The sequence below is a fragment of the Kryptolebias marmoratus genome, linkage group LG18 (genome assembly GCF_001649575.2).
Source record: "Kryptolebias marmoratus isolate JLee-2015 linkage group LG18, ASM164957v2, whole genome shotgun sequence".
NCBI classification, from domain to species: domain Eukaryota; kingdom Metazoa; phylum Chordata; class Actinopteri; order Cyprinodontiformes; family Rivulidae; genus Kryptolebias; species Kryptolebias marmoratus.
Genome location: NC_051447.1, coordinates 6,890,330 through 6,905,447, shown reverse-complemented (window position 1 = coordinate 6,905,447; position 15,118 = coordinate 6,890,330). Strand labels below are relative to the sequence as shown.

Here is a 15,118-nt window from a genome sequence, read left to right as displayed (position 1 = left end):
GGTCAGCTGTCGCCGGTTCCTCCACCTGGATTCCGCGTCTCTTCAGCTCGTTGTAGGCTTCCCGTGCGCTGGAATATGTGCGGGTTCCTGATTCCCAGTGGATCCTTATGTTGGTAAACGGTGTTTGAAAGCGTATGCCTTTTACCTTGAGCACTTTCTTGATCACGATATATTCTCTGCGCTTCTTCACTATCTCAGGTGCATAATCGTGGTCGAAGTGAATATTTGAAGAGCCCACCTGGATCTTGCCTTTTTTCCACACTTCTCTTAAGATCTTTTCTTTTGTAGAAAATTCCAGAAAGTTGACAATAATAGCCCTCGGTGGTGAGTCGGGTGGGGGCTTGTTTGCCAGAGTGCGATGTGCGCGCTGTATTTTCAAGTCCAGGTCCTCCGGTATTTGTAGCTCGCTTCTCAGAAGCGTCTCAATATACTGTATGGTGGAGTTCCCCTCCTGACCTTCTGGCACCCCGAATACACGAACATTGTTTCTTCTGGAACGGGACTCTAAATCCAGCACTTTAAGCTGCGTTTTCCTCTGTTGTTCGATGCAGAAGCACAGCGCCTCGGTTGCCTCCTTTGCCCATTTCTCCACTTGATGAACGCGGGCCTCCGCCTCGTCAACTCGTTTTGCCAAGCCCTGCACATCCGTGGCAATACTGTCCAGCTTACCGTTGATCTCATGTCCCAGGTGGTCGATGTTCTGTTGTAGCTTTGTATTGTCCACTTTCAAAACAGTCTTCAAATCGTCAATGGCCTTAAGTATTCCTTCCGAGTCCATGTTCGCTGCATCGCTCTGAGCTCCTGCACTAGCCACGTTGTCGTTAGCTTGATTCGAGCGCGTGTTAGCTTTCGCGACCGGAGTACCTTTATCCTGAGTTTTAGGCATTTTTATAGATTTTTTGTGGCTCAACGTGTTTCTCCTCCCGTTCATATGTTATTTTGTCGAGATAGCGAGCATATTAGCGAGTTCTGAACGGGAGTTTTCGATGCCAAGGTGGGAGAGAGGCTCTGACGCAGCCGTCTACTCCATTTGCTTCCGGAAGTCCCAGAACAGGTCTTTTAAGTGTCTTCTACTGTGTTGTCCAAAGTTATGCTTGTGTCCATTTATTTGTTTATTTCATGGTCTGTCTGGAGTCTTGAGAACGAGATGCTTCATTACAGAGTTTATCAGGAAACGCTCAGTTTGCAGGAGTTTGACTTGCTGCCTGTTTAATATCTGAATAAATGAACATGCAGACAGAGACAGATTGTTGGTGTGTCTCTGTGAGTTGAGAGATTTTCTGTTGCATCACACAAGAAATAAATAAAAAAACAAAAAACATAACCATCCTGGCCTTCATAATGAAACCTGTTGTTTTTTTCCTGTACAGAACCGTCCCGTAGATCCACTTACATAAGGGCCACATGCCATCCTGCTGCTGCGACAATAAAATCTGCTAAGCTTTTTCCTCTCAAAGTGACCTGCGGTTTTCTCCATCATCGGCTCATCGCCTGTCCGTCCGTCAGCCCTGCCAGCTGCTGTCCAGTGACGCGCTCGCGGAGAGAAATGTGTCTCTGCAGACAGACGTGCCGCGTTCTGGCGTCATTCAGAGCATGAGGTGACACATTCGTGGTGCGGGACGGTTCTCAATCAGTTCCTGTGCTTTTGAGAAAACACTGAGGTGGCATTTAGACTTCAGACGCTCGTGTTTCTGCTGACTTCACAGAAGTAGACAATTTTTTTATGCTCTTCTCTTATGCAAACACCACAGCTTGATCTGATTCTTTCATAAAAGAAGTAAATGTCTTGGTAAGTAAATGGGTAAATAAATAAATAAATAGGGAAGTAGGTACATAATTATTTATGTAAGTAGCTAAATAAGCACATAAGTAATTATGTAAGTATTTTAGAGAAGTAGGTAAGTAGAGATTAAGTATATAAATAAGTGCATTAAAAATAAGTAAATAGTTGAGTAAATAATTCAGTTAATTAGGCAAGTAAATAAGTAAGTACAAAGGTAAACAGTTAAGTAAATAGGCATACAAGTAAGTTATTAGATAAATAATAACATGATAATATTTCAAGTAAGTTAACAACTAAACACATAAAAGATATGTAAGTAAGTAACACTGGTAATTAGGAAGATGAAGGTAGTAAGTAAATAAGTAAGTCAGAAGGTAAAACAAATATTATATAGTAAATATTATAAGTAATAAGGTAAAAACACCAGTAAACAGATAAGTAATAGAGTAAAGAGATACAGTAAGTAAAAGGTAAGTTAGTTAGTAGTTACTTAGTAAGTTAGTAAGTCTGGATAAAGTTGTTGTTTTTTTAATTGACAAAAAATATCAGTTTAAAAATATCCAGCATCAAGGCCTTACATCTAAGGGTATATATGTTTTTTCTTTAGGGTTTTAGGGACATGTCAACAAATAAATGAAGAAACAGTGAAAATAAAGGATCACGGCTTCAGTTTGAGGTAAATTTGTGCTTCGGAAGCCATGACAGTAGAGGCAGACTGGCTCAGATGAGCTTAATGCTGACCACTCAGGTAAACCACAATGCCAAATGATTTTTCACAAACCAAAACCCAGACGTCGGAAAATCACAGTTTTTTTTTTAAATGTTGTGCTTTGGTGTAACTTTTGCTTCAGGGAGTAAAAAATAAAGAAACCAAAAACGCAAACTTCAACAAGCTCTAACGGAGATAACTTGAAAGGAATGGTGTTGATGTTCTTCCCTTTAGTTTCAAGTCATTCACTTGAAACTAAAGTGAAGTGAAACTACGTGACGTCGCGCCCTTTACTGGGTCAGTTGATTGGAAACAGCCTGTAACTGGGTTCACCGAAGAGGAAAAGAAGCAAAAACCCTCCTCTTTCCTCCCAGTGACTCTGTTTTTAACTTTATTCTGCCCTCTTACTCACCAGTGGTTAAAAATAGCCACAGTGGAGACCAAAAATAACGGCTGCGTGGCTGGTGTCACGCTGATATGTTTCCTAAAGTTGTGACCAGAAAAGTATTAAAAGGAACTTCAAAAATTAAACACTTTTCAGTGTAAAAGTCCAATTATTGAATGCAACCATAATGAAAACTGGCCTCCGCTTTATTTGTCCTAAGAGCTACATTTACTTTAACAATATGTTGCTGTTCTTTAAAGTAAAAGTGAATTTAGCTAGTTCAAAAATACAAATATTTTCTCTATAAAATTCACCCCAAAAGGCCCTAAAATGGATAGGGTGCAACTTTGCCTCTTCTGGTAATGAGAAAATAAACAACCTTTTTCTCTTCGTGGAAGCCTGACTGCTGCTCCGAAGGGACAGATTTTATGCTGGTCAAAACCCAGAGAAATTACAATTGTTTATGCATTAAAGGCCTTTATTGGATAATGGATGCACACAGCTAATAACGTGCCGCTAAGTGGGGTCTTGGTCCTGAAACGCCTAAGTGCAAAACCATAAAAACATTTTCGCTGAAGGCGGTCCTTAAAAATGATCCGATTGACCAGTTTTATCCTTGTTTCTGATATTTCTACATCCTGACACACAATCCGACTCTGACTAAAATTAAACATACAACTTCTGCATTTCTATTCCCTGCACCCACGGCTGTTGCTTTACTGGATCTCCTGAGCAGAACTTCTTAGATGGCGGGGGAATTCTTTAGTTTCCAAGAAAGCGTTGGTAAAAAAGTGATGTGGGGAATAATTGTGACATGTAACACGCAAAAAAAAAAAAAGAAAAAAAGTCTGTAAAATAACACAAGCTTATTGTTTGTGTGACCACGTGAGACACTGAAGCACAGTAAAAGGTCAGGAATGAAGCCAATTATTTTCATTGTAAGAATTTGCTTGTCTCGAAAGCCTAAGATGATGGAAATGTTTCATTTCTTTTGAACAGGCAGTCCCAAGCCAAGAAGAACTGGGTTTAGCCTTGTTTTTTAAGATCATAAACATAGGCGATCATCACATCTGACACGGAAACCACCGACAAGTTGGCATTTTTTAATGTAAAGTGTGTCAAACAACATGAGACACACACATTTCATCCTCACAACCAAACTCTGTTTATCGATAGAGTTATCATAACGGACAGTTTGCCTCCAATTGTTCAGTAAAAGTGGAACTAATCTGTCAGAGCTGCACTGAAACTGTCAACAAAAGACAGATGATGGCTGAGCCTCAATCTCACTCTGCTGACAACACCAGTTTTGTTTAAGGATTCAGTAGGCGAAATAAATGATCTTTAACATTTCTGATTAGTAATTTACGCTCACTAACCTGTGTCAACGGCCTCCTTCATGTACACGGCGCAGTAAGGGTTCAGCGCCTCTTCGTAGTAGGCCAAACCGGGGTCAATCTCAAAGTTGGAGAAGCAGATCCTCAGGAACGGTGACATGTTTGCTAATTGCCCTCTGACCTCAGCGCGAATGTCCAAACAGCCTCGGGGAAAACCTTCCAACGAGCTCCTTTGTCGTAGATGAGTTTGAGGAGGTGAGATTTGTCAGATCGCTGCTGTAGGGCACCTTTCCTCTGCCGCAGCGCACACGATCTACGAGGAAAGATGGGCTGGCAGGGGAGGGGGAGGAGGCTGAGAGGAAGTTCGCTTCTTCTATTTTTTTTTTTTTTTCCCTTCTGCCTTCGACGTATCAAATAACCTGCGAGAGGAAGAAGCAAAAGCAAATATTTCATCATCTGTGACACCGTAACCACAAGATCTATCTGCAAATGCTGAAATCCTGTCTGCTCCAGCTGGCTGTCAAAAGCGTTGTTTAAAGCTGAATAAACAACGAAATAGCTTCACATTTAGACCCCTGCAAGTGCTGTATGAAGCGACAGGAAAAGGTTGGCTTTCGTTCACACCCCAAACCAACGGCAAGATGGCAAACAAGCCTGCTGAGCCTCAACTGAAAATAAAACCACCTACAGCTTTAAAATGTGTAACCCCATCTAAAAAAAAAAAAGAAATCACAAAGTAGTTCCTCCTAATACACAACGTGAATTAGTTAATTACTTAGCTTGCTGTGGATTGCTTTGTTCTGTGTTTTTCAACTATTTTGACAATTTTAAATGAAAATGAAGGCGTTTTTTTGTTTTTTTTTTCTTTGTTTTTTACTTATTTGCAGTTATCAGGCGGTACAGGTCAGTAGATCTAACATATCTTCCTGTCAGCAGTGATCGGGACAGCAGGACAGCTCCACTGGGCCGTAAAATATCCCGCCCTGTGGATACATTCGGCTGGTTTTACTCTCAGTGATACGACCACTACAAACCTTACACCTCACCTGATCTCATTTAATGCAGCAAAACCTGCTGTGTCCAACAGGGCAGACTTTCTCTTTAAAAAGGATAAATGATCAGTCAGCAGCTTGGAGCAGACAGAGCGGACATGAAGAGAACACAGAAAACTAAAGACAGAGAGGAGATATACAACGGGACATTTTCTTCACCACAGTAGGCCCATTTTTTTTCGTCTGTAACTATTTAGATCCCCCACAGGTGGATCTTATTTATCTAATTCTGGGGCTTCATGCAGGTGTGTCTGCGTCGGTTCTGTGGTCAGTGGCCAGCCTCACTTTCTTTAGAATTAAGAAGAAGAAATATTACTTCAATTAATCCAGAAAGCCGTGTGCCTGTCTGTCTGTTTAAGTCCTCCCAGTTCAAATAAAAAATCCTTCCGTTTCAGGTGGAGGCAGGTGCTGGAGGCGCCCGTTTCTCTGATTTAATCGTCAGACCAGACTGTTCTCACGAGACACAACCTTGACCGACGGGAGGGAGATAAATGGCGACAACTTTGAGTCCAAAAAAAGCCAAAACATTAAATATTAAGCAACATATAATATATATATATATATATATATATATATATATATATATCTTTTTCACAGAACACTAATTGTATCATTTGTGTGGTTATTGATTCAGGAAATGAACGTCCGCCCTACTAAAATTTAGGTTCAGGAGCCGCTACTGGTGTAAACAGATGCAGTTTTATATATATATATATATATATATATATATATATATATATATATATATAACTATAAAACACCTTTAATATTTATGTGATCAACCTTAAAAATTACCACAACAGCCTGCAACAAACTTCCTTCCCTGCTAGTGTACGATTCGGTGTCGGTCGATGTGATATTTGAGGCCAGCTGGAGTGCAGTGTGTGTGTGTGTGTGTGTGTGTGTGTAAGTGTTGGTTGCAGTGGTTTAGAGGCGGCTGGCAGTCGACTATTAATAGGGGTGAAATACTAACCTCAGACGATGAATATATGACTGCATGGGTCTGAGTCTGCAAGTCAGAAACTGGAACAAGTCACTTTCTTTACTGGAAAGCTGACCATCTTTTAGTCGGTTGTGTCGGTTAGTGTTGGTTTTATTTGGTTTTAGTTATGTCATCGAGAAGGAAATTCAATGCCCACTAAGAGCTTAGGAAAGCAGAGCAGCAGCAGAGAATGCACTTCCAGTGAAAATCCAAAGTGTGCAATCGTTCATGAAAACACGTTTCTGGTTGGTAGCAGAGCCAAACTTTGCTTTTGTGCTGCTGGGTGGGTTAGAACCAAAACAACACTTTTAACTGGATAAAAGCAATTTGTGTAAAACAAAAAAAAATAACTACTAAAACCACAAAAAAACTCCAACTCTGCAGTGTATTTTAGCTTCTTTTAGCTGGTTCTTCTGAGGATTAATTCATGGTTCTGTGTCTGCTTGACTGTACGCTGGACCATCTGTCTGCTAAGATACGTCTGCCTGTTAGCTCAGTGGACGAGTGTGTGCAGCCCAGATTTTGCTGCCTACCCCGACGATAAATGTACTACGATAAAACGTCCATTCGAAAGGCATCGGCGAGACACACAACAGACAAAGAAGATCACGAGTCAAATAACGGAACAACAAGGGACGCTTGTTTTGAGGAAATTTGCTTTTATCTACATTTGAATAATTTATCAGTCGGGGACCGCAATGGCACAAAGACAACAAATTCCTGATGATAAATTACTCAAACTTCATTTATGGGTGGATGTGGCTCAGGAAGACGAGCGGTTTGATCCTCGCTTCTCTAACCCACATGTCTAAGTAGTCTTGGGCAAGACTCTGAACCCTAAGTGGCCACCGATCTGTTGATGTGGCTTGTACAGAAAAGCACTTTGAGCGGTCAGGAAGACTGGAAAAACCACCATATAAAAGAAGTCCATTTACAACATACACTCCCCTCGAAATGTACTGCAACAAGTGAGGCCAATCCCTTTCCTTTTGCTGTAGACTGAAATCATTTGGGGGTGACATCGAAATGTGAATATGAGACAAAAAAGCTATATTTCAGCTTTTATTTCCAGGTATTTACAACTAGGTTGGATACAAAAAGAAGATAACATCATTTGTAAAGTAACACCAAGTTTTTAGGCGAGAAAAAGTATTTCAACAAGTGACTGTCAGGTGTTTTTTTTTGTTGCCCAGATATGTCTTATTATATTGATTATGCTAACAATTAATAGCGCTGAATGTCTCCTCTCAGTCTCAGATCTGGGTTTTGCCTTTGCAGACTGCATTTATAGACTTTAGAGGTGTAACTAACATGAAAACCTGAGAAGCTGAGAGGAGAGGGAAAATCAATCAGAGCCATTGCACGAGCATTGGCCATAGCCAGTCCAACCGTGTGGAGCATCCTGAGGAAGAAAACAAACCACTGGTGTAGTCAGTGACAGACATCGAACAGGAAGACAGAGGAAAACGTCATCAGTTGACGATAGAAAACCCCTGAAACAAGTGTTAGTGGCATCAGCAACAACCTCCGCAGAGCAGGAGTGAAGGGATCACCATCTACTGTTCGCAGAAGACTTCATCAACTAAAAAAACAGAAGCTACACAACTCACTGGCAAGAAGGTGCAACCAAACCCACTGGTAGATCTTTTATCATGCCGCAATAAGATAAGATAAAATAATGCCAAAACAACAAAGGAGTTCATGGGGGCAGGAAGCGGACGGTTCTAGACCCGCCTCGTCAGTCTCCAGACTTAAACCCTATAGAGCTGCATTTTATCAGCTAAAGTGGAGACCGAAGGGAATAACGCCACCGTAACAAACGACAACTGAAAGATGCTGCGCGGAAAGCCTGGAAGAGCATCACAAACGAAGAAAGCTAAAGTTTGGAGATATCAACAGGTCACAGGCTTGACGTGGTTATTGCAGCAAAGGATTTATAGCGAAATAATAAAATAGACAGAAGTGAATTAAACTTAAGTCTATGACTAATAATACTTTCGTGTTCTGTTATAAATAATTCTAGTCTCTATCTCCTAAGACAATCAGCACTAATAATTGTTAGCATATTCAATGTGATGGGACACATCTGGGCAAAAGAAATAGATGTTACAAGAGAGCATTATTTGTAATAGAAACTGTCTCCAATCTAGATCTAATCAACTGGGAAGTATTTACAGTACTGCCCTTCACTCTTTTTATTTTATAGACAGCGAACTTGTAAGTAAGAACAAGAAATGATCATTTTCCAAATTTCAGAGCGATCGAGGCCTACATATTGGTTTCTGTTTCAGCTTATCTATTTTATTAGATAATTACATTTGACACACACCTAAGTGCAAAAAAGCTGCAGCCCTCCCGTTGCAGCGTCTCATGCAATGTTGAACATGTTGTATTCGGCTGCATTCACAAAGGAGTAAAGCTTCCGGTGCACAAGTCACAAAAGGGTAACCACACGTCCTGCCTCTAAACTTTTTTTTTTTTTCTGGGTAAGCCTGCCTGCTGCAACCCCAAGACTGAAAAACAACGTTCAAATCAAAACAAGGCCGCTGAAGAGCTTGAAGAAGGCGGGAAAAAGCGAAACAAAAAGAAATCTAAGTTTCTAAAATAAAGCGTTGATGTTTTAAGCTAAATCCTTTTGCACTTTGACTCTTAGAAAAGTAACAATGTAATTAAAGTCCAATCAAACACAGTCATACTTTGCACTCACAATTTAGTGGGAGGAAAATGGAGTAAAACCCACACGTGTATCAGGAAAATTTATAAACTCCACACAGAAAGGCTCCAAATGAGTTTTGAACCCAGGACTTTTGTTGTGAGACACCAGTACAAACCCACTGTTCCACAGTCTAATTCGATCAAATTATAGTTTAATGTAATCCAATTATAATCCTAATTCTTGTAATTTGAGCAAAATTCAGCTTGGTTTCAACAAGATTTCCAAGGATTATATTACAGCTCAACATGGATTTGGTTTTATATTTAAATTAAACTAGCTTAGCTCAAATACTCCAATTTGAAAACAAGTGACTTTTGCTATTTAAGAAAATAAAAGCCAATGTCAAACAGTTTAAGATGGTTTTCTAATTTTTAATTTGTAGACAACTAACATAGTTTTATCTTCTCATATTTTATTTGAAGATAAAACTGGTTTTAGAGGAAAAGCATAGCACTACTACAGCAGCCTTCAAGATCATTAGTATTTCTTAAGACAACCAGCTAATTCTGTTTTATGTAACATCACCTATGCTGCCAGGAATCCAAGAAGAATCTGTGATTCTAATCTCGGTTTTGATGCCCAAGTCAAACATGTTCAGTCTTGTTTTTCCATCTTAAATCAGTCTCAAGAATCAGGTCAATTCCAGCTCAGTTTTCAAAAAGTTACACACACTTTTGTCTACACTCGTCCTGATTACTGTAATGCTCAGGTACCACTTGCACAGTGGCTTAAAACTCTAAAGCTAGAACCTCCGACAGGGCACAAAGGCACAAAAACATTACCTCTGTGTACCTCTGTGAGGTATGCACTTGAAAGGCGAGGAATGAAAGTCAGCCTTAGCAAGACAGTACATGTGTGTGAAAGAGAGGGAGGCAGGCAGCTCAGTGAGGCTACAAGGAGCAGAGGTCACAAAGCTGCAGGACTTCAAGTACTTCAAGTACTTAGGGTCGACTGTCGACTGTCCCTAATGTTAGAGATGCAGCTGCCAGGAAAAAGACAAAGAAGAGATATATGGATGCAGTTAGAGAGGACATGGAGGTAGTTGGAGTGAGGACAGAGGACGCAGAGGACAGAGTTAAATGGAGGAGGATGACTCGCTGTGGTGACCCCTGAAAAGGGAACAGCTGAAAGAAAAAGAAGAAGTATGATTGGTCAGTCCCTGCAGGATGTATGTAAATTAAAATATCTGACAATAAAAGACACAGAAAACCGTTAAGTTCTGACCTAAAATCATGTCTGTGGTGACGTGCTTAAGGAATTAATCTGTTTATGCCCTTTCTTTGTCATAAAGCACTGTACTCTAAATGAAAGTGGATTTGAACAGGACTAAAATGGGTCGTTAAGACAAGCTGCTAATCTTCATGTTATTTTCAATCAAACAGCAGCTCAAGCGTTTTAAATCAGCCGCAAGGAGGTCTAATGACCTTCCAGCTTCCAAGGACAAAAATACAGGTTTTTGTTGTTGTTTCCTATGAAAAATTAAAAAGAAATCACTGCTGTTTGCTCTTTTTTTTGATGATGTTATTTCCTCCCAAACAGTCAACATAAAGATCAAACAGACGTTCCTGTCATGGCGTCTCAGGCCACATCATTTGCAGGATCAGAAGCGCCCGCTGACGCAGCGGATTCGCTGATTTCCAGCACCCCCCCATCGCTCCTTAAAATGCCACCCCCGCCGCTCCTCAAAACGCACACGGAGATGTGAAGGTCAGTGCCAGTGTGCCGACGCTGGCCGACCTTTCACGACCCTTTCATCAGAAAGTCAAACGCCGTCCGCAGTGAGCGCCATCAAAGCGCGGCGAGCGCGAGCTGTTTGAAGTAGCCAGAAGATCAGGGGGATCTTTGTTTTCGGCTGCCGCTCCGCGTGCGGGTCAAAAACCTTTGGCTGGAGCCGGTGCTTTGACAAGAACCCAAACACTCAAAAGCTCCCCTGAAGTGCTGATTCATTCAAACAGAACGGCATCCATTAATTATCCGGCTGCTAAACGTTAGCGCTGTGTCGACAAGGAACAAGATTAAAGGGGATGTTTAACAATGAAATCAGGGTGTCCTTAAATGTAATTCGGTGGCAGCACTTCCAAAAATCTTTCTGGTAAAATGATGAATATGTTTGGATCTTATTGTTTCGGAACTGGTGGGTGTTGAGAAATGTGTTAACCTGGCTGTCTAATTAGCTGCTTGAGGGCGTAACTAGTTACTAAATGATATTAAACATTTGTTTTTCTGCAAAACAAACATAAATATGTCTTGACAACTATTGCCTACCCAGTTATTTTACATTACAGATTTGTCAGACTTAAGTATTTCCCTTTCTATGCTGCTTTTCCTTTTCTTGTACATGTGCTGATGTGCTTTTACCGCCATTACTTTTATAGCGATACATAACAGCTTTAGGCCCCGTTTACATGAGAACGATCTCTGGAAATGTTAGTTCAATGTTTATTAAGGCGAATCAACACAAGAAAAGACACGTTTACATGGATGCGGCTGTGCTCATTGAATCTGCTGTAGTTTCCGTGCCAGGCAGGGTTGCCAGATAGGAAGTGACGAACACAGATGCCAGGCTTTCAACGAGACGTGCATGTAGACTGCAGCAGGTAAACAGCTACATCCAAAATGGTGAATTTAGGGACATTTGTTGGGACCGACAGTGAGGTTGGGGCGCTGCTACATGTTGAAAAAAGGTGAGCAGCATAAACAGCACTTTGATAACTTCACTCAAAACCAGCGTTGTGTAAACGGCCCCTTAGATAGGACCACGCAGAGTTAGATTATCCTCATAAACTGATTAAACATAAATGATTCCTATTTTCTTTCCATGAGTTACTGTGGGCATTTTAAATGTATGTCCTCTCAATCAGTTAAAATAAAAGAAAGAAATGAGGGAAAATCTTGTTCTTTTGGTCTCCGAAGACACCACCAGCTTAAAAAACTGAGTAGAAACACAAACCTGGATCGTCATTTTCAGATCAGCGGGACTGAAAACCTCTCATTCAGGTTTCCAGGAAGGATACATTGGTTCAGAACCGCCTGCTAAATTTGGCACCAAGTCCTGCTACATTTACAGCTACTCTGTGCTTTTAAAGTGATGGTTCCTAAACTTTTCAGCGTTCGACCCTCAAAATAAAAGCCTGCAGAGACTCGTGATCACGAATAATACTGGATGAAAAATAAAACTCTGCAAATAAGCCATTTAACAAAGAGCCCTGATGACCACCGACTTATGTTTCATCCATTTATGACGTCTGTTTTTCCCTCTTTGGAACAGTTAGGTTTAAACATTTAAACAATCATTTTAAAGCCACTTTTTAAAAGGGATAGTCTGGTCATTTTTGAAGTGATGTTCTTTAAACCTATAGATAGTACGTTATCAGCCTCTATTTAAGAGCACAGAGAATAGAGAAAAGTGCAAAAGTCTTCGTCACGGCTAGGCTTACGGCTAGCCAAATGAGGGCCTGTCTTATGTAGTTTTTCGGGCTTATAAACAACCTTTTCTCAGAAATGACATAGCAGTGTGAAGGAACTAATATTAGCTAATATTAAACTTCTACGCTTTTGCATTCACTGTTAGGCTGATGTCTCTGACAGTCTGCTGAATGAGCCCAGGAGGAGTAGAGTCAAGTTTGGACTCAGCACTGCCGACATGATGTACGTGTTCTGTGCTCCACACGTGTACATTTGTGTCCTAACATAGACGTTGTTCAGAACAATCTCAAAACTGTGCCATGCAAAAGTGTAGAGCAGTGCTCTATGACGTGACAGCTGATAAAGTCCTATAGATAACTATTTGACAGAACAATGCTTCAAAAATGATCAGACTATCCCTTTAGCTCTTCGTTTTTATGGTCTGTGTCAGTTCCAGAGTAAGTGCCGAACAGATGGGTCATTACACACAAGCCAAGGTGGAAATACAGGCAAGATAAAACTAAAAGAAAACACTTTAATAGTTTTCTGAGTGCTAGTCTGAGCTCAGTTTGCTTAGTGAGCTGCTGTGAAGCAACATGGTGGGTATTATTTACTGTCTCATATGAAAAAAGAACTTTAAAGGCTATTAAAGATCACAAACTCTAACCCTGTGGATTTGAGGCAACAAGGCGAGTCGAGTTTCTGTCTTCTAATTGGCTTCAAACAAACGAGCTCCGAAGACAAAGAGTAGAAAATACCGTAGCAGCGCCGTTATTTAGTTGTACTTTGATCAAAGCATATCGCAGGCGTTGCATGAAGACCTCGAGACAATTTTTTTAAAAATAAATTAAAAAGTCTCTTATAAAGTTCTGCTAAAATCTATGAATTTTGTTTGGAGACATTTGTGCTGTAAGGAAATACGAGCATCGAAAAGTACCAGAACACTCACTCAAGTACCTAAAAGTACTTGTAACTTAGTATTTTCTTGTCGTAATATGTCATACACCCACTACACTACATTTCAGGTGTTATAGTACTTAAAAAAAACCCATCCTAGCAGAGTTAATTTATTTTAACCCATTTCATTGTTGCTTACAGCAAACTGAAACTAAATCCCTCCCTGATAAATAATAACGAGCCTCTTTTAATATAATGCACAAGTCAAAAACAATCTATAGTAAGTCTTTAAATGCTACAGGTTTAGTCAGTTTTATGTAGTGTGTACTTGTACTATTATGTCAAAACAATACATACACTGTCAGTGCCAGAGTTTGAGATGTAAGAGTAGTTTTACAGTAAATATCTCAATATAGATGCTTAAAAAGTGTGTGAACAACTCTGTAATACAACAATAAATTACGAAATATTAAATTTAAACATAAAAATGAGCACAGAGTAGTTTTTAGCTCGACATAAATGACAGCTTAATGTGACATTTTTGTCTTTAATTAATTTCAGCTGCGTCTCAGTAGTCATTAGAGCGTATTGACAGGTTTTAAACAGCTTAAACACACTTTTCGGACTTTCCATAACTGTGAATGTCACTTTTCCGACGCGTGTTGATGACCTCCTCCTCAGAGCTGTGATTTGTTCCTGCCTCCAGCCCGACGAGCTAATAACCAACACGATTCAAGATGGGGAAACAGCCCAAAGCGTTGAAAAGTTACACACATTATAAGTTGTTGTTTTGTTTTTCCCCCCTCCCAAAACTTAGTTTAAAGGGTGGTAAAAGTGTCCAGAGACCGTCCTCACCTTAAAAAGCCAGTAAACACAGTAGAGTCCGCGGCAGGTCCGGATCTGGAGGGTGACAGGACTGAACGGAGGAAGAGGAGCCGCTGCGTTTAAAACCTGCTGCTGGGACGCGTTCACGGACTGTGGGAACTGCGGCACACGTCGTAGCTACAATCATTTTTTTTAAGACAGCAAAAACGAACACATGTACTGTTTATTTTGTTTATGTTATCTTTACAATTATTCTTTGAATTTTACATCTAGGTCTATCTATTTTTTTTTATGTTTTGTGTTTTGCTTGGCAGTCACACGTTTTTGCGTTGAACTTTAGAAATACGCGAAGCCTTTGAACGCAACTAACCACCCATCTACAAAACGAAACTTGGAGGTGAAACCACTTAACAGAAAATGTTTTAAAGGTTAAATTCAGTTGAATAAAATCAAAACTTTTTGCACAAGTTAGTTTTGAGACTCTCAAATTAGTATACAAGTAAAAAAAAAACACTTTTTCCCCCCTTTCAGTTAGGAAGTCATAGAGCAAGAAACAAAACAAAAATAATAACAAATATAGATGTTAATATGCTGGTTTTTTATCTGTAGAATTGAGAAGAATTTGTATTTTTTTACAAAGTAAGCAAGGCTTGTTACAGATGAACAAACTAAAAACAAAAAAACTAAATCAGTAGTTAAGAGGCTGTTTCTATTTGTCACTTTTGACAGTTTCAAAACCCACTGTTGATCATTTATAGATTTATTCTCACCTAATGTTCAGCCAAACTGTGAAATTATTGGCCACGTTTTTGTCCAGAGACAAATGTTTTTAAGAAAGAAAAAAGTGATGTGCTGCACAACGAGAAAGAAAGATTTTGCCCCTGCTTTAGAAAGATACAGTATGCCATTGCATGAAAAGGTTTTATGGTGTAAAACACAGTGAAACAATTCTAAAATAATTCTTTATTTCTTTATATTTTGCTTCCAAGAATCCAGACTGTATTATGTCATTTTTTTCAAAAGTAGT

The 15,118-nt window shown here is 39.9% G+C and overlaps 1 protein-coding gene across 2 annotated transcripts in view; it reads right to left on the bottom strand.

Moving 5' to 3' along the window:
- The window catches only part of prkcq (protein kinase C, theta), a 34,553-nt gene extending 20,299 nt beyond the window's left edge, over nt 1–14,254 (bottom strand). For both annotated transcript variants that reach the window (XM_037981325.1, XM_017411451.3), the window contains exons 1-2: nt 14,122–14,254; nt 4,257–4,633 (exon numbers count right to left, since the gene is read on the bottom strand). In XM_037981325.1, coding sequence (XP_037837253.1) covers nt 4,257–4,374 — 118 coding nt within the window. In that variant the 5' untranslated portion in view covers nt 4,375–4,633; nt 14,122–14,254. The remainder of the gene's footprint in view (nt 1–4,256; nt 4,634–14,121) is intronic.
- Between the last annotated feature and the right edge of the window lie 864 nt (nt 14,255–15,118).